Here is a 27,635-nt window from a genome sequence, read left to right as displayed (position 1 = left end):
AATTTAGAACGTTTGTATTCTGAAGGTAAACTGATGTTAGATAAATGCTAATGTTTTAATGCGCTAGAAAAAAATCACTTAACGAGATGTGATGGAAGTTCATTATCGGTTTAACACCGCCTACACAAACCAGCACACGAAACTAACACAGGTCAGAACACAATTCATCACAATTTAAATGAATTGTAGGGAATATATAAGAATCACCTAAGAAATTTTAAAATTTATAAAAAAAAAAAAAAAAAAAAAACCTATTCCAAAAGTTTATTAGAGTAGAGTTCCCATGTACGTTAAATGAGTTTGGCGGTTTAAGATCATGAAATATTTGTCATATATAAAACGCCGTCCTATTCAGAATTCAACAATGATTGACAATTTGAGTATGACAAGGGGAATAACTCTCACTAGATCTAGCGCAGTCTATTTTCCTTGCGACTTGTTTGAGTGCTGTAGCACGTGACGGGCGCAATGTATATCCCTTTATTTTGACATATATGTAATTATATTTATTTCACATGTTTAATCGGCGAGCGACCTGAAAAGCTTCCCCCTTCAAGAAATTTTTGAGATGTTCGTATTAACATCTTGTTAGTTTTCATGTACATTTATTCTGACAGCAAAATGGAAACTATTTCGTATTTTGAAAGGTACACGCGCATTATTCGTACAATACATATTTTCAAAATATGTTGATAACGTTTTGTTTTTTTAAATTATGTCTATAACTGTATAATTTCCATCGAGTTATCTGTAACTGATAAACTGTATAGTGTTAATATTTTTTTATAACTTATATTTTTATTCAGTTTTCAAAACAAAAAATAAATACACATGACACAATTTGACAATACATTCGTTCCTTTTACCTTCATCCATTTTTTCATATCACAAATTCAAACACTCTTGATACATATAAGCATCCATTAAATATTGCATACTATTTCCTTTCATACTATTTCCTTTCATACTTATTCAAGTAATCATATCTGAATATTTGTATAGTATGGAAGTATATATATACACACATCATTTATATCACTGTTTGTATTTATTTATTTTCTTAGAGAAAGAAATATATTTTATATGTTTAAATAAGTTCACATACTTTGTCTCTTGCTTTAGGGTTATTTACATTTTTATAATTACTGTCATAATCAACCTCTGGATTCAATACTAAATTAAAGTCTCCACATATCACAACATAATTATTTTCAAAATCGTCAATAGTCTGAGTAATAATATCATAAAAATCAGGACTATCCTGATTCGGGCCATATACAGTTATAAGAGTCATTCGGGATCCTTCAATTACTATATCTAGCGCCAAAAAGTTACCAGTATTATCTTTCTTTTCCTTGTACACTTTAAATTCAAAATTATTATTAAAACATATTGCAACACCTCTTGAATTTGATTTATAGGAGCTAAATAAGCATTCATATCCCCATTCACTTCTAATTACATTCTCCTTATCTTGCGTAAAGTATAGTGTTAATACATGTATACTACAAATTGATTTACCGAAACATACCTAACACCCCTACAGCGACACCTTCAAAGAAATATTAGTTCGTTCAAACAATTTAAGATAGTTATTCAAATTTTGTTTTTAAAAATCAAAGAAAATCAATGTGGATACGCGGAATTTACCGGAGCATCTCTGGCTAAATCACAATCTGTGGTAGGAATCTCAGACAAAATGAATAAACATATGCACAATGTATATTATCTATACTTATTAAAAAAATATTTAGATATATATATATATATTTATAGTACTTATATTGGATTAAACCAGCGTTATTACTTACTAGACCCTATATTTTTTTTTTCAAACACATTTTTATTGCATAAATACATAAAGCACCACATAACCAAACATACATCACTTTCATCATCATCATCATCATCATCATCATCATCATCATCACTGTATCAGTTTTATATCAACCCATTTAACTGCTTGAGGCCATAATATTAAAAGTACAATCAACGTAACAAAGATCCCGGATGATGACGTAGATTGGTATATTTGTGTCTGCGCGAGGGCAGAACGCAATATAATAGGACTCATGTCCTCGGTCGAGGGCTGGTCATGTCAGCAACTTTTTATAACGATTTTTAAGGATCTAATTAAAAACTATTATTTAATTGCTAAATAAATGTTATAAAATACATCAAAATTAGAAATAACTAATGAACGCACATGTATCCATCCTCACAAAAATTCTTCCTTTCTTCCTTTCTTTCCTTCTTTCCTTTCTTTCTTTCTTTCTTTCTTTCTTTCTTCCTCCTTTTTATTTCATTATTTTAATTCGTTCAGACTAGTCTGCCCGAGGCCAACAATGAATATCCCTCTATGCTTTATCAAAGGAAAATAAAAGATTTTTTTTTTTTTTAATTTGGAAAAATAAAATTTCTTGTTTACATAAGTTGTAGAAAAATTCAAGCTGGACCTGCCGTCATCTTAAAGGTAGTTATTACCTGTATTATTTTAAGAAAAGTATCCTTATGTTACAACCCGACAATTCATGGATAAAATTTGTAAAATTACAAAACATTTCTACAGAAGCCTTATAATACACGGTACAAACAGACATGAACATTTCTTATGCACTGCATTTGTTTACAACGACCCGGTCTGCAACGAACTACTGGAATAATGTCCGCTGATAACGTTTTGTTCCGGAAATAAAAAGTGTTTAAACGTCAAACTAAAATCCGGATAGGAAAACCCGGACAAAGTAATAGCGGTCCGAATTGAGGCACAACTTTACCAGTCCGTGTAACGATATGACTTTACAAAGGGAATTGTACCACATGAGCAAGGTGTACAGTATCAGTGGTAAAATTGATGACAAGGAAATTGCACGATATCCCATAAGAGTTAACAAAAAAAAAAAAAAAAACCCTTCTTTAAAGCGCATCCAAGTCCTGTGATATGTTTTGTTATGAAACAGTAATATTAAAATGTAAATATATTCTAAAATTGAGAATAAATCATACTGCCGCGAAGTGTTATCATATTTGCTTTAACCGCAAAAAAAAATGAACCACCAGAAAACAGACGTTATGGAAGTGTTCTAATTTTGATTGTTCACACTGGTCGCTGATTTTGCCCATTTTGCTTGTCGAGTTTGTACCCTAAAATTTCCACAACACGAGTTGAACGGAGTTCAAAATGTTACTGGAATCAATCATAATCGTTTTGCAAAAGTATAGACAATTCGACCGGTACGAGTACTCCTATAGTCGACACCAGGCTATGCGAAGTATACATTTTCGCCTATGTTTGTATTGAATAGCTATCACAAGTACGTGTTTTCTTCGTAAGGAATGTCGTCCAATAAAACCTCAGACAGTTCCTGTGTCACAGCGTGTACATCCATATTGCACTCTTTCATTGCCATCAATAAGCTGTTTATTGTCGCTTTGTCTCCGGATTCCTTTATCCAGATATTCAACAGTTCTATGAACAAGGTTTTCACACCTGAATGTTTGTGATCCATTTCGAACCTTGCGATTATATGTGGCTCCAATCCAAGTTCAAGAAATAAGTTGAAATAAGATGTATCCACAAATGTTGCTATGGTTTCAACTTCCTTTGGCTCTGGGATTCTTTGTAAATGATACTCCGGTATCCCTGTTCCTTAAATCATAAATAAAATAATGAGGTCAAAGGTGACTAGCGATGAAAAAGAAATATCATATTAAGTAACAATACATATGTTAACAATAAATATGACTTAGCAGAGCATTTTGAGAGAAGCCCCATATATATTGAAATATGGCCAACCACGCCATTTAATGTATTGACTATCCGGTGTCATTAACCCGTAACATTATAAATGTAAACCATATTTGCATTAACAACATATCATCGCATATCACTGAAACATATCATACCAACATATTAAAGAAATGAAATAAAAATAAAAGTAAATTTTTGATAAACATAGCCTGATAACTCTCTGGCAGGTCTACATATTACTTCATTTAACAAGGGAGATAACTCAATTCATCACTTCCGCCAAATAGGCTTTAGGTTGCACAACACCAATTTAGCATGTGCTCTCTGATAACGGTGTATTGTCATTAGTGCTGTTATTTAAAGCCATCCCTCCAAGGGTAGTAAGCTGATTCCTTCGTTCAACGTGCTAGTTTGTCGCATCATCTTTCTTTCTAACGTCATTTAGCAACACTTATTCGAGGATTTATTAGAAACCGACAATATGCCATGATTTTTCCTCGAGGGAGCGCGAATGTAAATAAATGTGATTGTCCAACCCTTCCCCTCTCCCACACCAACAACATCACTACGTCCAGGGCCTCTAGTTTGTGCCAAGCTAATCAAACTGTTTCTATTTCGTTAGATTTGATTCAATGTGCATGGAATCTATCGTCTATAAAAAGACGATAAACACACGGGGTAGAAGGCGGGGTCCAATAGGAAGAATGGAGGCGTGACATTAAACGGTGTGAGTTCACTTGCCCGAAGACGTAGGGTACCCCCGTGTACTCCAGTTACCTCCCGCATTTAGACTCTTCGCACGCTTCCATCCTGGCTAACAAGTTTGGTTTTGGTTTTGTTGGACGTTAGTCCTATTAACAGCCAAGGTCAGTTTAGAACGTGCCAGATTTTGGAGGTGGAGGAAAGCCGGAGTACCCGGAGAAAAACCACCGGCCTACGGTCAGTACCTGGCAACTGCCTCACCTAGGTTTCGAACTCGCAACCCGGAGGTGGAGGGCTAGTGATAACAACCACTCGGCCACCGCAGCCCCTTGCTAACAAGCGTGATTAGTAACTTGATATATAGTGTTTCACAATTGTTGTAAAATCAATGAAGTTTGCATCAGATCAAGTGAGGTCAAAGGTCCACTGCTACTATATGAATTAAAATGTTTGATTATTTCCCAATTTCTCGGACATAACTGTGAGGCACTACAGTAGAATAAATATAAAAGAAATATCTTCTTAACCGTTAAAGGATTTTGACCAAATTTGTTTCATGAAGTTGAATAATAATAACAAAAAAAAAACAAAAACCTGTTTATCAACAGTATCGGGTGGAACAAGAAACCCGACCTTAACGTAAAGCCTTGCACACTCTTATTGTATGTATTTGGCAAGATTGTCTCGTTTCTTCTAGGGAGTCATAAGATGCGAGAAACCTAGTGCGTTATGAATGAAGGGTTAAGCTCATTGAGACAAACACAACGGCGGCGCTAGATGAGGTAAATACTGAGCTGAAGAGAGTTTGATATATAATTGTTTCTACTGACTTTACTATGAATCATCTTTAGCACCAGGAAATAAAATGTTAAATCAAGAAAGCTGCTGTTCTCACCGTAATGAGAGGAACAGTCCGTAAAAACACTTATAATACATTGTGTATAGTAGCAAGCCGGAATATTTCCCAATGACTGATGTCATTTTCATATAAGTGATACAGGCCCTACGGACCTCTTGTTTATATCATATATGTCATAGATATGAAAAAGTACTGAACTTCAAATAATATACCGCATATAACATAGAACCATTAAAACTAAGCAACACTTGAAATATCATAGTAAAGGTAAAAACATCATTTCGTTATTGAAACAAACTGTGTAAAAGTTTGCATATTTTCCCTCTAGTATCTTATTTCTATATTAAGTACCTTGTGGAATAATATTGTCCTCGGTATGGATCTGCTCGAGTTCCGTCATCATAGAGGTGCTATCCAATCCGTGCGAGTTCATTGCCATGACAATCTGCTGTAAACTAACTTCCAGTCGGGGATTACTCCAGGAGAGGAAGATCTTGGTCACCTGTGTCCGGAAGGACAGATGACCACAAGTTTGTCGGATCCCGCTGATCTCTGCGTCCTGAAGTCCAAGTTCTATGAAGAACATATGATGAGCTTCGTAGATGAATTTTGCGATACGGCCAAGCTCTCTATAGGTCGGGCGCCTTTGTATGTCAACACCTATTTATATAATCGGATGAAGAACTCACAATAATCAAACAAAATCAATTCAATTCCACTTGAAAAAGAGCAAACCTAGTTGTTGTATCTGACAATTATTATCCTTATTAATATTTTGTTCGTAAAGAAAAAAAACTCACCTGAGACTTGTGCAGCATTCTGAAAGAACGATAAACCCAAGTACACATTTTTGTAATTCAATGTGAAGACCATTAGAGGCACTCAACTCGGTGGATAGGTAGTGTTCAACTAAAATTGCCTTTCAAGGTAAAATCACAAATGTACTTCCAATAGGATTTTTGCTGTAATTATCTGCTGAATAATGACAAAAACAATTTACAGGAGACATTATGTTCTTAAACATACCTCTGCAAGAGACTGAAACCAGACATCATAGTGTTGTCTGTGTATGGGTTCCGTTTTCTGGACACCGGCATCTATTTGTACACATATCAGTGGTGAAGTCTGAAGAAGTAGTTTCGCCTCTACTGCCTCGTCACGTGGCCTCACTATCGGGTGACAGTGTAGGTAGTAGTCGAACTCCAGATGACCTTATTGGTTCATTGACCTCAGCTAACACGACCCGGATAGCATGGCCTGTTCCCGGTACAACTGGACTATCATCCTTCATCTTGAAAAGAGTGAGCTTCATCACATTGCCACTACAGTGTATCAATATATTCCAGATTGGGTCAATGGCTAAGGCGACGAAACCTCTGTAACAATTATTAAAACGTGATTTGCCAGGGACTACAAAAGGCTGGAATCTGTGGATACAGGCTGCGATGAATTTATCCCAGATGGCGCGTGGAATGAACCGTTTTTGGAATTGAATACACAGTGTGCCAGACTTGACAGTTGTAGATTCGGATACTATGTTTTCCATGAGCTTTGTCTCCTCATCTCCAGCTATCTTCAACATACCTGGGACAACGTAGTAGTTCACCTTGTCATCTTTGTCATTCGGCAGCGGCTTCACCAGAAGTCCCAGTCTCTCCATGACAGCTACTAGAACATACATATGATCTAGGAATTTAGAATCAGGATGTTTTCCCCACAGCATTTTTAAAACCTCCACCGGTAACCGCCCCGTCTCCTCAAACTCTTTCCAAAGAGTCCTTTCGGCATCGGTGAGTCCGCAGACAAACTTGATTGCAGTTATCAGGTACTTGAAGGCGTCAATAACCCACTGTGGGTTCAAAACAATGATGGGATTGTCACTTTCCAGATCAAAACAGAGCATGAACCCAGTCAGATGGAGATACCTGTATTGAAACAAAAAAAAAACCCAAAAACATCTGTGCTGAGATTTAATGAGGTTGTTTGTGCTTATTTAGCTTATTTTCGTCATCTGAAAACAATACCGTGATATGCAAATTTTGCCATGTCTTCACGACATTTTAACTAAATATCTGCACATGTCACCTTATAAGGCACCTATTTGTACATGTATGTCATGTGTTGCCTTTTGGTATGATTGTACCGTTACAGGTCCATGTAACTAGACTGAAATTGTTGTAATTTTTAAATTGATATCAAATCTTTAACACAGAACAAGAACGGTAATGCATTTATTACATCCTATCAACGATATTGTAGGAAACATTTACCTCAAAAATAGCTTCAAGTTTCCAACGCCATCTAGTGGCAGCGTCAACTCTTTGTTCATCTCCATTAACTCTTCAATGGTCATGACTTTCACTCCCGACTCCTTCTTTTGTAGTAACTCGAATTCGAGGGCAATCCATTTGCCTGGAATTCGTTTCTTCCATTGTGATTGCAGTGGAGCAATCTCTGCTATGGTTTTCCACATCTTCAGGAAGACATCTTTATTTTTGCTGCTGTCGTATAGGTGAGAGATCGGAAAAAATCCTTTGATATGCTTTTCCATTATTTCCGGAATGCCCGGGACAGACTTAAGTTTATCCAAGAACTTCGCTAGTTTTTCCTTTTTTATCACCTCCTGTCAACCATTTTAAGTCGCATATTAAAACATGAAAACCCGTAAACAGATTTTTAACGTTCTATGTTTAAACAATATTTATGTTGTAATAACGTCGTTGAATCCTTTAGTTGTATGAAACTATGTAAAAGTATAACTTACCGGCCCCTCTATCAGATCCATATGGGAACCTATCATCAACACTGGCGGTGTTCCTTTCTTGCTCTCCTCGACATCCACTGCATATGTCGCTATCGACTGTAACCACTTCACTATACTTTCTGTAAACAAAGATACCTCCTGGCATGTTCATATTCCTAAAAATATATTTCTAAAATGTCGTTGTCTGGTAGATCAAATTTCTGGAAGTACGACTGTTCCATCCTATGATGCGGTAGACGAAAGTATATGTCTTTAACTATTAACGGTTTTGGGATTCTATCGTACCACATTGTGCATGCGATATCCGGGTGATAGAAAACATGGGTGGATATGCAGGGAGGAGGTCGGGGACTATTGTATATTTGTGCGCGTGATAGATTCTACCGTGGTGAATGCTCTAGGGTTAATGGTGTTCTTTCTCTTGATATGAAATGAAACTAAATAGAAATGTATATTTGTCTTATAAATTCTGGTTGTCATTTTCGTGTACAGAACGTATAAGCCATTGTACCTATAGGTCCCGATTATAAATTGCCACGCCTGACCAGTCTTTGCGTAAAACAACATTATTTATTCATCAGTAAACATTAAATGTATGCTTTTTTGTTCTCTCAAATCAGATACTATCGTATATATTCCTTTTAGATTACTTTCATTTTCTATTGTTTTTTAACAAGTAGTATTCTATGGGATCATATAAAGTTTGGTGATGTTTTAACTCACAGGTGTTTACCTATGTACCCGTATACGGGTATTTTTTTTATTATACAAAGTGTTTTTCTTGCCACTCGCCGAGCTGAGAAAACTGCTCATTAGATAGTAAAGTTATGTTTTGATAACTATGGAATTAAAAATGAATTTTCACATCATCGATCAACATTGGAACTTCGATGGTTTCTGTTTAATCATAAGTATATGAGTTTTTCGTTGAAATTTAAGTCCGTATCACAGATGAAACAATTGTGCTGGTGTGTGATATTTTTGGACAACAGCGCGCAAGATACTGTATGATTCGTTTGTGAGAATATTGTATGCTCGATATGCAATATGTTTATGGTGCATTATGCAATCCCACACATGTACATAAAATCCTTTCAAAATGAGAATTATCCACAAAATGTTTTTGCTCATAACGTTAATATGACGGATTGAAACGGACGTCATATGTAATTGTTGTTGTGTTCGATCGCAACATATCTTTTTATTTTATACCCATAACCAGCCACCAAATGTCGGTGATGGATATCAAATTGTCACATTTTAGACAAATCCTTAACACATTTTATCTGATAAACTCATAAGTGACGCTTAGATTTGTAATAACACTTTAAAACATTTAGCCTTTTCTAATACACGTAACATACCTAGACCTTCATTTTCTCCATCTTCTTTGAGGCATGCCGCAGCGTTGAACACCAGTAGGTAGATGCTGTCACTTGTCATGAGGGAGTGATGAGTATTGTAAAAGACGTCTTCTCCCCCGAAGTCATACATTGTGACGAACGCCTTTGACTCGTACAGATCATTGACCTCCTGATGCAGCACCAAGTTTATCACCTCTTTCTGTTGTTGGGTTAGTTTTGCAGTGGGAAGTCCTGACTTTGATTGTGATCTCACGAAGTCAGTTTCCAAGATTAATGCATCATGCGAGACATCGGTATCTGAAATCAAACGGTGAGTGCAAGTTAACATGCCATAAATAAAGCAAAGCAAAATTTCCTAAAACCTCCAGAATAACACTAAACAAGTCTATGTTCTGTTAAAGGAATAAACTGTATAATAACGTGTTTCCAACAACATTTTAATGCCTTTGAAGTATCTTCCAAAAGGAGTTAAACTTTCATAATGTATTTTTGATGAATTTTAATGCTGAATTAGTGCGGAATGGTTCAAAGAGGCTCCCAACCGGACGACCTCGATTAACACGTAATAAACTGAATAAGGCATATGACAGAAGTATACTACATTTATTTAAGCCGCTTCTCTGCCTTTTGGCAGATAAATTAATCCATTTTTGGTTCATTTTGTACAAGAATTATGCCAGCAAAATTTGATCAAATGCCATACAGCAAAATAATGTTTTAAAGACATTGTTCTTGTCCCTCTTTGGGACCCGCTTGTTTACCTACAAGGATAGACCTTTCATTAGCACAAGAGGCCAGATAGCATGCATCGCTCTCCTTGATTTTCAATCATCAGAGAAAAGGCATATAAAGGAACCATCATTTAAGCTATTTAACAGAAACTTCTTTCATTTCATTTTCAGAGCCGCCTCTTCTCTGAGTTGCACGCAAAACAGTAAAATTTTCCTTCAACTAACAGGTCGTTTTTTTATCTAAGGATGATTCATATATGTAGCAAAATCAGAAAAAAAAATCGGTTATAAAAATCAATTGTGACTCCCTCTATATTCTGGAACCTTTTCAGAAGAATGCTACAGCCCGAATAGAATCTCTTTACTCATAGAAAAGAAAGAAAGACTTCAAAACAGTTTTATTTCCCCAATTAGACTGCGATGGATTACCTTCCCTATGTACAGGCATTATCGGTGGATCTGTCGTATCACCTGTAACAAAATAAATACTCAAAACAGCGAATTGATAGGAAAACAGCACACAAAGGAATTGTCATGAAATAAATAAATAACAAAATTAAATGATTTTAGCATCACAAGTCTCTGAAAAACAAAGGAAACGAAACATTTTCGATTAAAAAAGTGAAAAAAAAATTAACTTGGAAATTGTTCTATGGAATTAGCTATTCGTATCTTAAGACGATAAAATGAACAATTTTCAAAAGTTACTTTGCAAAACACTTATTTTTCCATTTCTCGATATATTACATTGTAGTCCTTACAATATGTAACCGTTCTTACATTCTTTTATCAGTCCTGATACTGGTTCAATCCTTCGGTTATCTTCTTTGATTTTACTGCTAACCATGCGAAGTCGTTCAAGTACAATGTCTTTCGCTGAAGTGCCTGTTATTCTCTCCAGTGTGAGCATATCCAGTAAAAGTCTTCGGAGATGAAGTTCCGCAACATTGGTTGAGTGGTGACTCTGGAGATCAATATGTTCCCCGAAAAGCTGTTTCACTAGACAAGTTTTCCCCACCATTGCATGGCCAATGAACATCATTTTGATGTTTCTGGTTTCTTCTGCATGTTCCTCCAATCCACCTAGATAACTTCTTATGGCCTCTTCGTCTAATTCTCTGACAAAGCGTGGGAGGTCTGTAAAAAGCATTTGGAATCAGTTTCGACGCACTTGGATGCTGTCAAATTTACTTGTTTAGATTATTTCAAAATCAATAAGCAAGAATATTGAATAATTACAAAATGTTTATGACACATACTCAATGCGATTTTATCCTCTATATGAAAAGATTTTAATTAAGATATAAATAAAAGGAAACCAAATATACCATTCTTCATGACGTATTCGTACAAGCTTTTGTGTTCACTGCTTTTGTGCTGCATCATAATCACCAATTCCATCGGGCTCATCTTAGCTTCATCATTTTTATACAGAAGTTGAGGACATTTCTGTGAAAGTATCTGCCAGACCTCCTTCCAAGGACGCTCCAACATCGCCAGGTAATGAAGAGCATTTCTACTTCTATTGTCTTCGATGCTGACATCACTTTCAGGAATGATTTTTGCCAAGAATTTAGCAATATCTTCCCTTCTGTGCTTTATTGCAAGCATGAGAGAAGTCTGCCCTACAAGGTTTTGCGTCTTTAGCGGATATCCATCACTGTAAAGCTGTTTAACCTCTTCTAAGTCCCCATTTATCACCAAATCTTTGGCACGGCTGGTTATATAATCTGAAGTGGTGTGATAAATATCATGGTTAATAAAAATATAGGAATGTCAAAGTGTGCGAAACGATTTGCAGACTAAGATTATATACATTGTGTTTGTATGTTGTAATTGACTTAATACCACAGGTACTCGCCTCGTCTGTCTATACACCAAATATATTATCAAGGTCTAACCTAGTTACACGAACCTATTTCGAATAAAACAAAATGTGAACAGACTCTACACAAATTGGTTAAAGATTATATTTAAATATCAATAGAATAAATTACCTTCGTCCAGTATTGATTTAAGTGAAGCATGACCTTCGCTCTTCGAAGACAACAGCTGAAGTAAGTCTGTCGGGGTTCGACCTTCCGTGTCTTTTTGAACTAAACACTGTGGAGCATTCTCTACAATCCTGTTCCAAATACCTCGCCAAGGACGTCCATATTTTGCCATGAGATGAAGAGCGTTCCAATTATTTCTTGTGTTTTGTATCTCTGTAGAAGCTGGTGATACCTTGTCTATGAGAAATCCGGCCACATTTCGATGACCATACATAATGCTCTCCATTAGAGGTGTTTCTCCAAATTTATCCTGTTTGTCCAACGGATAGCCAGATTCCTCCAGTTTCTTAACTTGAATGAGGTTGCCCTGGACAGCAGCAGCATGAGCAGCATCTAAGGATAGGAGTTTACATACGGATTATAAATCGATATGGTCATTTTTTACAATTAATTTTTTATATAATTTATCTTTTTTGTTTTCGAAATCAGTCATAGGTCATCGAACATGTAAATGTTTACAAAGGTTTTCATGTTGAATGAACACTGAAAAGCTAGCATGCATGCGGACAGGTAGCTCAAAATGTTTCAACAGCTACAGATATGAGCTAAATGTATTTAGCGATTGTATCATACATGCGAATGTGCGCACGATGTCCGATCAAAAAGAGGTCTGTGCGATAGATATCAAGGTTGATTGAAATAGACACTGTGAAATCTATTGTCAACAATAAACAATAAATATCTTTAAAAAGATAAACGGCATAGTTTTGATGCTGGTGGTTATAATGTAAAACTGCTAGTGAAATAAATTAACGAACTAATGCGTTTCAGCAAGGATAACAAAATTATATCAGTTTGAATCTTTTTTGGTGATGATAAGACTGCATTTGAATCAGGAAGAATTTTTTTCATATGTCATTTGAAAAGATACATCCACTTATTCAGCTTGCATTCAGTCTTAATTTTGTTTCGTTTTTAACTGCATATCTGCATTTTACATTTACCGCTACATTGACCAATCATATACTTCATCTTGACCTGTCGCGTCATATCCGGGGCCAAAAGAATATTATACGGCTATGCCGAAAAATTTCTCGAAATAAAGTAATATTTAATAAAAAAAAATGTTTTTGAATGTTCTTATTATTGTTTGCATATCATGTTCTGTATCAAACATATTCAAGTCCCCGATATCGAGATAAATCGGCCAGACCCTCATCCATTCCCCGACTCGCAGATATACAAATCACCTTTAAAGAAAATTTATTACAGCTGGTATGTATATGGTTACTTACAGAAGTTGATTTATACGTCGTGAGAAACTACTCAACACAAAATATTAAAAAGAATTATTTAGTTACGAACAGCGCCATAACATCAGTTTCCCTTGTCAAGGATTATACTGTTTGCTTTTTCGAGTATAGAATCAATCTCAGCACAAAATATATACATGGAAATAGCAACAACAAAGGAAAAATGAATGTCTGCTACGTCTGTCCAATGAATTAAATACTTCACATGTTTCACATGTTCGATAGTACCTTGGACATCTCAGCCTTTGAGATGACCTACGACTGTTTGAGTATTCCTGAAAGTGCATGAACCAGAATAGAATTGAAAAATCCATGATGAACAACTCCACACATAATGGTTAACGAATATATCTAAACATCAATAGAAACAATACCTTCTTCCAGTACTGTTTTAAGTAATGCATGGCCTTCGCTCTTCGAAGATAACAGCTGAAGTAATTCTATCGGGGTTCGACCTTCCGTGTCCTTCTGAACTAAACACTGTGGAGCATTCTCTACAATCCTGTTCCAAATACCTCGCCAAGGACGTCCATATTTTGCCATGAGATGAAGAGCGTTCCAGTTATTTCTATCTTTCATCTCCATAGTAGCTGGTGATACCTTGTCTATGAGAAATCCAGCCACATTTCGATGACCATACATAATGCTCTCCATTAGAGGTGTATCACCAAATTTATCCTGTTTGTCCCATAGATAACCGGATTCATCCAGTTTCTTAACTTGGACGAGGTTGCCCTGGATAGCAGCGGCATGAGCGTCACCTATGGATACAAGTATGTACATATCTTGTAAAGCAATATGATCGTTTTATAACAGTTTTTTTATTTAGAGCCTTATTTCTGTCAAAATAAAATTGTATATCCTTCTTTATAGCCCCCGAGAACTTTAGCCATCGGTCGAAATATCTGCTGCTTTGCACCTTGTAAACAGTTTTTATCCTAACTGTGCATTCATGGCTGTATGTTGTGATGCCAGATAATAGGTATTGTGTTGTTGTTGTGTTGATAACAATCAATTTGTTTTCGATATCAACTGGAATTATTTTAATATAAGAAAAAAGTAAGTAATTTAGGTTAATATGTTTTTAGGTGGTCAGGGCACAGGCGTACGCTTCTGGTAAGTATTAATAGAAAAAAATACTCCTACTATATCAAAAAGGTGTGACACTCGAGAAACCGGAAAACTTCAGTAACGAACATTGATTTAGAATCCTTAAAGATCACTATGTTATTCTTTAGTCGTATGACAATGATTTAAAGATAAGAAGATGGATCAAAAGCGATCGTGATAGCCGACAATGCATCGACTGTGGAACGGAATTAATCTGTATATTTTAGTGGTGTACAGGGGGGGATATGATTGGTTACCAACTCAATAAACAATACTAACTATAATTGTCGACCAATCAAGTCTACTTCCGTTCTACAGTCGATGCATCGTAGATCTTCAAGTGTTACACCTTGTTGATATATTATGAATAGGGTTTAATTTTTTTTTCTATTATTACTAACCAGAAGCAGACGCCTGTGGTCAAGCAGGGGGTGTTTGGATGTTGACAGTACCTTTTATGATTTTATGATTTGGTGACCAAAGTACGAAAGTTTTATAAGTTTTGATGTTCTGATTTATAACAATATATTGAATGATAACACCATACCAAGAGGACTACGTGGCCAGTAGCCTCTTGTTTAAACTTGGTGCAGTGTGATGCAATCAAAATGCAACTTTGTTTATTGAAACTGTATATAAAAATATCAGATACACTGGGCACCGATTTTTGCGAGCATACATACCGTCTTTATAATCCATTCGTGTGTTTCAGAAAAAGTAGGCTATTCCAAATTCAAGACTGCCAAACCGACTGGGCATCCATATACTGACAAGATTATCAAAGGTCTGAAAAGCGGAAATTGCAAACATATTTGAAATAAATGAATACTGATATACTCATAAACATATCTTTATCTACATGTTTTAACTTGAAGCGCAAAATGATGTCTTAATTGATAAAGGAGAAAACCAAGGCACCAGTAAAAACCTGTATCGTCAGGTAGATAATTAGTATCCGAATCTGAACTAAACACTATTAAACCACGAGAAGACTTAAATATATTTAATAAATGACGACGAAAATCATAAATCTTGGTAAAAACCTTGATTTAACTGTAGATAAACAAAGTATATAGTCTGCTTTGTTAATTTCCACTAAATCTCATCTGAATGTGTAAGTCAGTAATACTGTTGCGAATGATAGTCGAATACAATAAAGATTAGAGTATAATATGCCGCCAGTGGCAAGCATGTATGTAAATACGTGTATAAACTTACACCTACACAAATACTTTAGCCTGCATTGTAGAGTACTGCAGCCAGAGTTGAGCAGAAGTATGCATTGCTGAGCAAATCACAAATGTGACATGACCTCACACACATATATACCCGCCCTGACTTCCACTCCTATTGTTATATGCAACGTTAGTTGTAAAACAAATTGAAATTTAAAAAAATCGAGTCCTAAGCTGAAAACCTGAGATAAAAACTTTGTATTGATCCGGGTTAAACAAAATATCGGAAATAAATGTATTATTCCAAATCACTAAGATGTACAGCACAATAATAAAAAAAAATGTGTAGCTCGATACTGATATTTTACCTTACTGAGATACCCTATTCACCTGTATTTCGTGATCGATCCTACGTATGTGTAGTTTATACAACATTTTCCCGGCTTATACCAGCTCAATAATATTGCATGATAAATATGTGAAGGACGTCTATATATAGCAAAATATTTGTAATTCAATTTTATTGGCATATTTTTTTGTTAATCCTGGAGCTGTACTCATAATCGTCGTATATTAATACACATAGCAGGTACACATTCACATGAAGACTGTAAATGTGATTTAAATAAATACACCTGTTTGTGAAAACACATTACAACACATGATCTGACCAAAGGTGTAAAAACGTTTCATTTGTTAAGTTTTATCACAAAATGATATTTTTTTCACAATTCGTGACTGGCCAAAACAGTGTCGTGGGGGCAAAAAATGTTTCGTTTGTGTACCACACAAGTGAGATCTATGGAACAGAAACGAGTTAAGCAGACAAAAACATATCCTGGTACATGAACATGTGCACTACAGAACCATTGTAAGTTGGTTATCTGAATAATGCTAGCAGCGAACACTCATACATCCGACTTAGGACATTAAATGATCATATCGGCCAGTGATATATGAGTTTTATCTGTGTTATCTAGCAGTTATAAATTGTATAGAATAAACAAATACCATATGGATCAGTATCGCTTGTCAACTGCACCCTGTCATGATATCGTGCCTTTTAAAGTCTGGTATTGATCAACTAGCACAATTATTTATGAAGTTGTTTATTGAGAAACATACCCCAGACATAGATACTATTAGGTGTATTGGTAGACGAGGCGAGTATCATTGCACCAGACAGACCCTTTATACACCCGAGATAAAGATACGTGTTTGTACAGAAATGGTCTCTCACTACTAAGTATTTCGTTACATGTTATTACCAGTGACTCCATCACCTCAATCGCTCATTTGAAGTTCAAATGATGTCACATTAAAGTTTGCAGATTTCGCTATATGAAAATTTTTATTGGAAAGTTTATATGGCATATAAGATCACACCAGTACTTGAAAGGCCTGATATTTACAGTGGAATGAGGAACCCCGCCTGGGGAACTATCGCCCTTTTTTCCCTCTAGTCTTACGTCATTTTTTTTATTTTAGTTGAAGTTTATGTTTTTATAATGTTTTTGCAATATAACAAATACTCATTTCATATGATATTTACTCAGGAAAACAGCTGTAAACCTAAGAAACACATTTTCTTCGTGAACTTGGTTCTAAGTGAAACAGCGGTTAATTAGTTGAATTCGTTGCGCGAGACCTATGAAGAAGACAAACACAGGGATAAAAAAAAATCACTGTTCCTTAACATCATTGCTACTGCTTTTCTAAGTTATGAGATATTCAAATGTCATCTCTTTCATTTTCGGACAGTGCGCTACACATAAAACAACCTGTGTATTTGCACCAATTTGAAGATGTGGTCGAAGTAGCTCTAAAATGGTATCAAACTATATGAGATTGGTTAGGATTTGCATTCACGCCATTAATGAATATTTCCCATACGGTTTTGATCTTTGAAAAAAAAAAAAAACATTAAAAGAACTACGTGTGTCTCTTCTATGCCGCATTCGTAAGAATTGAATACAGCTAAAAGTGGCGTGCGGGGAAGCAAAATATATCATTTCGAGTGCATACAAAATCTACCTGTAGCATAAAGCCTCTATTTAGAGACGAAAAACCTAGCCCGACCTTTGACAGGTGTCTACTGACGTTTAACAATTCAAAAGAAATATTACCAAAATAACCAATGGTCAAAATTTTCAACAATAATGCCAAAGTACAAGGGATTTATCTTGTCTACTTACCTCTAGGGAAATATACGCAAGTATGTAACTAGCCATAATGTCGATTGATATAAACTTCCTGGTGTGAAAATATATCATTTTACAAAATCACGTGATATCGTTGAAGAGTTGTCTGTCCCAAAAGATAGCGAAAAGTAGTGTCTTAGTTTTTGTAATATCTTGTATCTTGTACACTTGTATTGATTTTCAGTAAGTGGACAAATAATAATGATAATCTTTATTGTCAGAGAGTTAAATACCTGTTTAGCTAAGGGCAAAGGCTAAATTTCCTTCTGGCCCAATTGTAAACCACATTACTACGTAAAAGCTTAATATTCATGCACAATAAACATCAGTAAATATCACATTTCATATTAGTTAGAATTATCAAAGAAAACATCATTTCCACGTGTATACCAGGGTTATACCTGTGGTATAACACTCTACGTGTATGTGTTGTGTGAGCGAGATACGTGAGTAGTGGTCACACGTGTGTGTATGTGTTGGAATGTGAAAGCGTCCGACTGACCGTTGACAGACGGACTGTATGACTTAGCACGCGTTTTTCCCATCACACCCCAACTGGATTTCCCTCCTATTTTCCGCCTAACTATCACTCGGCGCCGGCACTTTCACCAGTCCGGACGTGCTTATGATAAAGAGATACTTGCATGGTTGCGAGACCATTGTCAGACATCTACTACTTGGGCCTGGGACGCCTGGTAAGTTATACACGCGTGAATGGTTTGTACTTTCGTTTCTGTGTACAGTCCGTTTCGTAAATGTCTGTATTCGTCGTTGTATTGTTTCTGTTTTAGGTTTCCTGTACGTCGAATAAATTATATCTGGAAGAATCTACGGCTGTTGTGTCTTGTATAACGACCACACCCTACACACGCATACTTATTTTGTTAATTAAATGACATTTACCTTATATACATACATACGTATTTAGTAAAGAAATAAGAATTGGCATACAGTTGAGTGTAGACTAAAGGTTACACAAAGTGCACTCCGAGTGCACTCCATTTGGACTCGGAGTGCACTCCGTTTGGACTCCAGGTAAACTTGGAGTGCACTCGGAGTGCACTCCAAGTTTATCTGGAGTCCTATCAGGCCCCAATCCTACCTGGGTCCACATGTATCACATGTACCTGTAACCAAGTACATATATACATAATGTTTATAGATAGATGTATACTCTTATACATTTTGACTCCTTAAACATGTAACAATAAGATATGTGTTACTGTTTTATCTTTGTATATATCATCTTATTATTTTGTTGGTTCATTTCTCGTTGGTTAACTAACAGCATCTTATATAATTGATTTTTTTCTATTAGTTAACCGTATATAAAACGAATAGATCTGGCACTTCGTTGAAAAATGTATGATAGCATTCCTTTGATTTGAAGAGTTTTAACAAGCCCCGTCAATTAGTAGCAAATTGGTAATAAAAAATGTATTTGGCAAGTTGTTTGTGGTCTCTCAAAATGTTTTTTTGATTGTGTACTGGACATAACTTGTACTCGAAGTACTGAGGACTGTTTTTAATATATTTCAAATACTTTTCTTCCAACAGTTTATATTTATCTTAACATACAATAAAAAAGAAAGTTGTTTTTTATCACATGGATAGCATATTCCAGATCTAATGTCTAATTTTGATTTACAGTTTAACATCAGACTTACATTTCTATTTGGTAAACCAACTTTTTTTTGTTATGACTGCCTCATTAAATCCGGGTCATACATGGTACATGGAGTTCTTTTAACAGTTATATCAGATCCATCCTACCCCCCCCCCCCCCCCCAAACTTCCAGGTCAATATTTACCTGTATATCAAGCGTGATTACAGGTGTGTGGAGAAAAGAAAGACTTACACTGACCCCAATACTGACCCCTTCCTCCAAGTTTACCTCATAAGGTGTGAAGATCTGGACAGGTGTACACACGGTCATCTAACTAGATAAAGACCCCCTTAATTGTTAGATGGAAACTGGTCATCACACCTTACCTTTACCTAGCCCAGGTTTCCTCTGGCATTGACCCCATGTCTGGTATGGTGTCAGGGCTAGAGGAAATTCAGGCTGACCTATACCAAGGTCATATAGAATATAGGTACAGACTTGTGACGGTCGATATCTGACACTTTTGAAATTATATGATTGTCCATTCCTATTACAGTATTATAATATTAAAACAGTTATAAGTCATTAATATAAAAAAAAAATATTTGAAAAAAAAAATTCAAACTGGTACTATTACTTTAGGTCTTTGATATTATAATGGAAGCATGTATAGAGTATAAGAGGTCAATATGTAAATCAACATATAGATTAACATAATTTTCATGTTTGAGCTAAGTAAATACTTATCAAACATTCCATACACCAATTGCAGCGGGCCTTATGCAATTTTTTTTCAAAGTTTGAACATTTAACTTAATGATTTTATAATTGGCTTGAACAACCATTGAACATTCATGACCTGTATCTGTTACATACAATGTATGAGTGACACATATCATGATAGATATTGACTCAATGGGAATAGAAAACGATGTAGTTCCAACAGTTCAGTTTTACAGGTAAATGGTACATAGGTTGCCGTGTCCAACTGCCCTGGGGCAAATTTTACCTCAGGCTCTATAATCTTATTACCTGGATGAGAACAATGTGTACTAAATACGGGTATATATAAGGCTATAGGTTGGTTTTGGGAAATGGTGAATTTACATTCATTATACCATTTTGAATTACACTGAAATTATTATTTTTTTATTTTACAATTAATTTTTTAAAGCAATGTCTTTATATTTTTGAATATAACAAGGTAAGAACTGCATCATTTCTTAATTTGATTTGCATTATTTTTTTTTGAACTTATATCATTCAACATTGTACCTCTACATACCGGACACCTGCATAAACCAGCCAATACGTTTGGTCTCAATGACTTACGGTTTAGACAGGTTACAATGTAATAAGAAACAGCTTATTTTTACTTTCTAATTTCAGTAAAGAATGATGGCTTGACATTTCCACCTTAATTACACTGGTTTTTCGTTTATACATGTAATTTTGGTCTGATTAAGGCCTCTCAAATGGAGAGCTACAATCCTTTCCTTCAAGTCAGGAGATAATCTTACTGTTCTGTTAATTGGCCTGAGGTTATAACACTGTGACCCTGCTTTGCACAGCTTCATCATTTGGAGCCATACAGTGACAGTATTGACACAGGTATTTCTGTGAACCCAAGATAGTACCTGTAGCTGGCTCCTAAAACTCACCTGGCACAGTATCAGGGGTGTCAGGCCAAAATCAGTCATGCATGGCCAATAATAATAGCAATTAAACAGATACTGTCTTTTATTATGGGTAGTCCAGAACTACATACTTGTGTACGTTATGTCAGAATATTAATTCAACTAGGTAATTCTCGTAAATATGTACAGTTGTAAATGTATATTTTTCTAATGATACATTTAAATTTATAACCTATATAAACTGAAATGATTGTTTATTTTATAATTATTGCCTGAATCGAGTACATATATGTAGAGAATGTCTTATATAAAAAACACATAATTCATTAAATACTGTAAACTTTCAATATTTTGAATAATCAATAACATAATAAAGATATATTATCTGAACTTCCTTTACAGTCATGATATATGTACGGTAATAAATATTCTAATTGAAATAATTTTAAATTCCTTAATAAAATGAAATACAATTTACTTACATCTTAATGAAATATGAAATAATAAGCAATTAACTTTCATAGAAACCTTATTAAAGCATAAATTGTATAACTGTCTTTTATGGATCTTAATAAATATAAATTTAACATGTAGGCATTATTACCATGTATTAACAATAAAAGAAATATTCCTAGTAGACTAAACAAATGTTAATAGTAATATTAACAGAACAAAAGTAATTTGTAAATATCTATTTATTTATATGTAAATTATATTAAAAGCATCAAAGTATTAATATATATATATATGATATAGTCTGATTATAGAACTGGGGTAGACATGGTGTCTTATAGGACTCCAGGTAGACTCGGAGTCCACTTGGAGTGCACTCCAAGTTTACCTGGAGTCCAAACGGAGTGCACTCCAAGTCCAAATGGAGTGCACTCGGAGTGCACTTGGGTGTAACCTTTAGTCTACACTCAACTGTATCTAGACGCTAATAAAGCATAACCTTAATGGTGTATAATTAGTTTAAACACAATCACTTGAATAGAAAAAAAGTGATTGTTACGAAATTTTTTTAGAATAAATCATGTAGACATTTCGGTAGCAATCAATTATTAGAAATTGTATGTTAAAGTAATATAGGAGTATACGGACTTAATGGAAGGAAACAATGAAAGTTGTTTTGAGCTAAAACCCGCACGAAAATAAAATGATGATATGTTATGATGACGTAATCAGGAGCAAGATCTCTATACATTTATGCACCGCTGTTTATATGTACCCATCCTAAATTGATAAAAATATCAACTAATGACGTACGATTAAAGAAACGGACTAGATTAAATTTTTTAAAAACCTCATTATCAGTATTCAGCATAGCTTAACGAATTACACTGAGCAGTATACAAAAAAAACATAACTTAAAGCTGACAGCGCAAGTTAAAAAGCATCCAATTGAGATTAAAAAAAATAATACCAAAAATCGTTTCCGAGACATTCCCCAGTTATGGTAGTGTCGTATCTAAGGACGGGCAGACATTTTTCTTTTTTGTTACGCATGGATACGAACCACTATAAAAGCGCTTGCGTTCATTGAGACAAGTATCAGTCTATCTTCTCAATTCACACGCCAACGGGTTTTTGTTTACGTTGTACGCAATTTCAGAACTTCGATATGGAATTTGAAGAGGTAATTTTATATATACATATATATTGTATTTTATAATAAAAGAAAGAAAAGAAAATATTGACAATGCAAAATATTTGGGCCTCGACAAAACATGCATCTAATAAAATTATAAACAGAGTAAATATGAGTAAATTCCTACCTGAGTCTTTCCAGTGGGATATGCAGCAAGAATAACTTTACAACTGTTACAGTATAATATCCATAGTTTCCATCTAAATATTTTCCGTGTCTTCGTATCGTTTGTACACGTGTCATAACACAATTAAAGCGTGATACAACCGCACTACTGCAGTACAACAGTCCAGGTGTAGTGTAGACAATGGAAATACATCCGAGGAGTTCCGAGTGCTAGTGTAGACGAGAGTAAAAATCGGAACTCCTCGAACTGTTTACTTTTATCAAAATGGCTGCACCCACGAAAAACACGTGAGAAAATGGATAGAGCATTGGGGATTAATTCGTTATGCATTTTTCAGCATTTATTTGGAGACTTAATTTTGAACAAGATTTGAAAGATAATTGAGAGACACTGACCATCTTTCTGCTCAAGTTACAGGTAAGTGCTTCTTCTGTTTGGTGTCGTCCGCGAATACAGTTGTAGGTCACGTGGTGTACAGATATAGTGTAGGTGATACAGGTGTGTCACCGTGGACACCTGAGGTTAGAGTGAATGCGAGTGTGACGAAGCACCTTTATATTGCAGCGGTGGCATGGTTGTATCCACGCATAACAAAAAAAGAAAAATGTCTGCCCGTCCTTAGATACGGCACTACCATAACTGGGGAATGTCTCGGAAACGATTTTTGGAAATCTGTACATGTATTCTTTCTTTTTAATCTCAATTGGATGCTTTTTAACTTGCACTGTCAGCTTTAAGCAAACGTTACTTGTGAATGATATTCCAGGTCAGTCATTCGGTCAAATATGTATTTTTGCGACTTTCTGTTATCAAAACCATATACCTGGATACATCTATTTTATCATTTTGTTATCGCACTGTGTTTTTCATTTGCTTTTAAAGTTTGGATTTCCAAAGAACCTACCATAAACATCTACTGTACAAAGACATTACAACAGTTGGTTTGATTTGTTTTTTTTAACGTCCTATTAACAGCCAGGGTCATTTAAGGACGTGTCAGGTTTTGGAGGTGGAGGAAAGCCGGAGTATCCGGAGAAAAACCACCGGCCTACGGTCAGTACCTGGCAACTGCCCCACGTAGGTTTCGAACTCGCAGCCCAATGGGGGAGGGCTAGTGTTAAGTGTCGGGACACCTTAAGCACTCGGCCATCGCGGCCCCTCATGCAACAGTTGGTAGTTGCTTCAACAGCTTGATTTGAGACAAAACAGGAACGCGGCTCGGAAGGTCGAGGTTATTGAGGTGGATGTGTAAACATTGTTGATGGGGTCGGAACACTAAGTTACGTCACTATGCCTCTACATTGGCTTGAGTTTATTTTTTACTCTGGATACACTGATGTTGATCTGCACCTTATTCAAATTTTGAATAGCTGTTACTGGTAAATAAGATTATATATCCATAGTCATGAAATGAAGTTATGACTCAGGTGTCAGTTATGTTTTCAGTGAGTGCAAATCATTCTGGTTTATACTCGTAGTCGCTTTGTAATTCAAACTGAAATGTTAAAACATTACATTAAAGTTACATAACCTACATTATAGAATACTGAACATTTTCGATTTTTTAAAGAGTTTTATTTCACTTTAATCTATGTAAACACACTTTATCATAGAAATTGATACAAACTCAACAAAATACAATATGGAAAAACAGCTTGGAATCTACCATAAATAAAACACCAGTGTTCACCTTGACACTTGCTGCAATGATTGATCAATAATGGCAAATATAATTCCCAAAAAATCAGGACTGTCCTAAACCATAACAACTCATACCGTCCAGGGCACATTAGAATTTGGACTACAATTTTATCATTGCATTTCGACAAAAGGGTGCTTCTGGTCTGTTCTCGCAGAGCTTGTCGTGATACTGACAGGACCGCAACGTTCATCGCCTCGTGAAGGCCACTGAGTTCTAAAGTAAGTATGTCATGTTGTAACAAATATTTACATTTTGGTGGCAAAGCCACGATATAAACTAAGTAAAAAGATTTGCAGTCTATATGAGCATAATTGACACCCAAAACGTGACATCAATCCATGCCGCGCATGAATATATTCACCCACCGGAACTACATTTGCAAGCTTGAGATATGTTTTGGCCGTTGGTCACATAGCGTTCTATCATAGAACATGGCTTTGTACATGTCACGCTAACCACCGCCTTCGGCCCACGCCAGCCGAAGGGTTTATGGTTATTTCAACTAATACCAAAAATACTGGTCTTACTGTACTTATTGTATTTTCTAGTACTGTTTATATATAATGTGATTGTATTATCTGTGTCTTTTGGATTGCCTCATGTCCCCACTGTTAGAATTACTTCTTTGCCTCATATTAACATTTCAAGTAATTAATATCCTGCAGACAAACCTTTGCAAGGGTTCAGTGTTACTTGGATTATTACCGTTAATATTACTTCTTTGACCCATTTATATATACAAAAAAATACAAGACTTTGCCGCCCGGCCTTTATGCCCTCTTAGGCTTCTTCAGGCGGACTCATATATCTTAACCAATAATTGACAAATCATCAAAATGTATAAGCTAAAAAACAGTTTATAATTGAAATCAGAACCATTGCTAAGGGGGGTTGCCAAAAACCGCCCCATGTGACAAAATATATTATTCACTTCCATTGCATTAATAAAAATGCTATACCTTTAGACAGCTAAGAATGGGTAGTGTCAAAAAGTCCTCATGCTCATACATATGATTTCCACAGGTAAGTTTGCACTATGTTACCTGTGATTCTAATCTCAAACCCAAAGTAAGGTTACTGAAGCGTAAATGCATGCTTCTCAGGTACGTTCACCTGTTTGTGCGGCCATTTCAACCCGAGACAGGGACCAGTCAAGTCACTCTACGGTCAAGAGGCATTATGCCCATGTAATGCACGGAGCTGGGTGCTCCAAATATATTATTAGGACTGTGTGTCCTCAAGAAGCCAACAATGAAGGGAATTTTATAGTGCCATACAAGTAGAAGGTAGAATGGAAATTGCATAAATGCAGTATAGACATTTGTTGTGTGCTATGGTCCAGGAGGTGTTGGTTAGAGGCTGTGCGCTTTGGGAGCTGTGTGCTTAGAGAGCTGTGTGCTTTGGGAGCTGTGTGCCAACAAAACATGTAAAAGTGATCTTAGGGAGCCTGGAAGTCCTTAGTTATAACTAGTGAGTGATGATAGTGATGAGACTTGTAGGAGTCAGGACAACCTACCTTTACAGTTTTGTACATACACTAAAATCATTGGAAGCAGACTGGATATAACATTGAAACGTTGTGTTCGCGACTTGAGGAAGAGACTGTCATAACACGGGTACGCGATATAGTTATATAAGGAGAACTATATATATATATAGATATAATTCTTTAGTTATGTTGGTTATGTAAATTCATGTGTGATGTGTTATCGAGTCCAGTGAGTGGGTGTGTTAGCATTGTATATGTTGTACATGTAGGTAGCTTATTTCTTATAATTTTGTATATAATAAATATTTGTTTGTATATATTTCTGTGTTGTGAAGTCTATCGGCTGGTAAGTGAACCGGCCTATCCTAACAATTATTGACAGATAGTTTGTGGGTAGGATTTAAACACTTGCATTTTTTTTATTCTGATGGTATCAAAGATGGCTGCTGAATAAGAAAGAAGACGCGGGCCCTAGCCCTAGCTGATCAATCCCTCAAATAACCTCGATGAATTCATTATCAGCCAATTATCAGCAAGAAGCAAGGAATGTTCAAAGATAGACACACAAAGGATTCATACATTTCATCACGTTCAATTTAAATAATGCACGACCAGGGACGTTAGATAAATAAATGTTATAAAGAATTGAAATAAATCAAACACACTGTAATTGCATTTTATAAAAAAAAATAGATGTAAGTACAATATTCTTAAAACAATGTTAGCTAGCCTAAGTTGGTTTACCAAAAAACGCCCCGTCTGACAAAATACAGTATGTACTATCATCACATTAATGAGGGTGGGTCTTGATAGGTAACATAATCTGATGCTATCAAAATGGCTACTGAATGAGAAAGGGAACATTATGAATCTAAATTAAGCTTATACCTTAGCTACCATATAAACGAATAAGTGCATTCTGCGATTATTAGCTTCGCCGATAATTCAGACCATGCTATATCTCCAAGGACACTATAGTCTTATTCTCCTTTTATATCTTACGAAAAGTGTCCCTGAGGGATCATCTCATGCAAGTAAACAACAAACATGTCTTATAAATAATTCTTTGCTTTGTCGATTCTGAGTTCGAAATATTCTTCAATTAGAATGTCTCTACACAGCCTTAGCTTTTCAATCTGAAGTATAATTTATTTTCATATTTGTATTTGTAATATTTAAAAGATGTGTTTTATGCGTCCAGGTAGTGGGCCAATTTTAAAACGTGTAGCATTTAACCTGCCATTCTACACCACTGACCAATCACACTTGACAGGTGTTGGTTATATTATACAATCTTGTAAATTGAGAAACTAAAACCGTCTAGGAGTCACTAGAAACCTTAGGCATACGATTTTTTACCTCAGCAAACAGCCATGTGTTACTTTTAACCCATTAATATTTTAGACAAACGAATAGGGCATTATCCATGGTGTAGAGTTCATTATTCTGAATACGTTTAGA

General features: G+C 35.5%; 3 protein-coding genes and 1 long non-coding RNA gene across 4 annotated transcripts; 1 reads left to right on the top strand and 3 right to left on the bottom strand.

The window, feature by feature from the left end:
- The first annotated feature begins 1,652 nt into the window (after window positions 1-1,652).
- LOC117344955 lies at window positions 1,653-2,886 on the top strand. Its single transcript, XR_004536302.1, has 2 exons — window positions 1,653-2,036; window positions 2,068-2,886. It is a non-coding gene; the product is annotated as an uncharacterized LOC117344955 (long non-coding RNA).
- On the bottom strand, window positions 2,401-6,530 carry LOC117344954. The gene is made up of 4 exons (XM_033907839.1): window positions 6,339-6,530; window positions 6,113-6,131; window positions 5,664-5,972; window positions 2,401-3,649 (listed from the first exon to the last, which is right to left on the bottom strand). The coding sequence occupies exons 3-4, from the start codon at window positions 5,896-5,898 to the stop codon at window positions 3,309-3,311; spliced, it is 576 nt and encodes a 191-aa protein (XP_033763730.1). The 5' UTR covers window positions 5,899-5,972; window positions 6,113-6,131; window positions 6,339-6,530; the 3' UTR covers window positions 2,401-3,308.
- Window positions 6,469-10,661, bottom strand: LOC117344762. The gene is made up of 5 exons (XM_033907589.1): window positions 10,601-10,661; window positions 9,441-9,737; window positions 8,077-8,195; window positions 7,583-7,935; window positions 6,469-7,237 (listed from the first exon to the last, which is right to left on the bottom strand). The coding sequence occupies exons 1-5, from the start codon at window positions 10,617-10,619 to the stop codon at window positions 6,469-6,471; spliced, it is 1,557 nt and encodes a 518-aa protein (XP_033763480.1). The 5' UTR covers window positions 10,620-10,661.
- Window positions 10,662-10,928: 267 nt separating this feature from the next.
- Window positions 10,929-18,025, bottom strand: LOC117344761 (serine/threonine-protein phosphatase 6 regulatory ankyrin repeat subunit B-like). Its single transcript, XM_033907588.1, has 6 exons — window positions 17,959-18,025; window positions 15,272-15,374; window positions 13,853-14,239; window positions 12,169-12,558; window positions 11,500-11,901; window positions 10,929-11,308 (listed from the first exon to the last, which is right to left on the bottom strand). Exons 2-6 carry the CDS (start codon window positions 15,285-15,287, stop codon window positions 10,929-10,931), a joined length of 1,575 nt encoding a protein of 524 aa, XP_033763479.1. The 5' UTR covers window positions 15,288-15,374; window positions 17,959-18,025.
- Window positions 18,026-27,635: the final 9,610 nt, after the last annotated feature.

This window comes from Pecten maximus, chromosome 16, assembly GCF_902652985.1.
Source record: "Pecten maximus chromosome 16, xPecMax1.1, whole genome shotgun sequence".
NCBI lineage: Eukaryota > Metazoa > Mollusca > Bivalvia > Pectinida > Pectinidae > Pecten > Pecten maximus.
The sequence above is the reverse complement of the archived record's forward strand: the minus strand, read 5'-3'. Positions and strand labels throughout refer to the sequence as shown.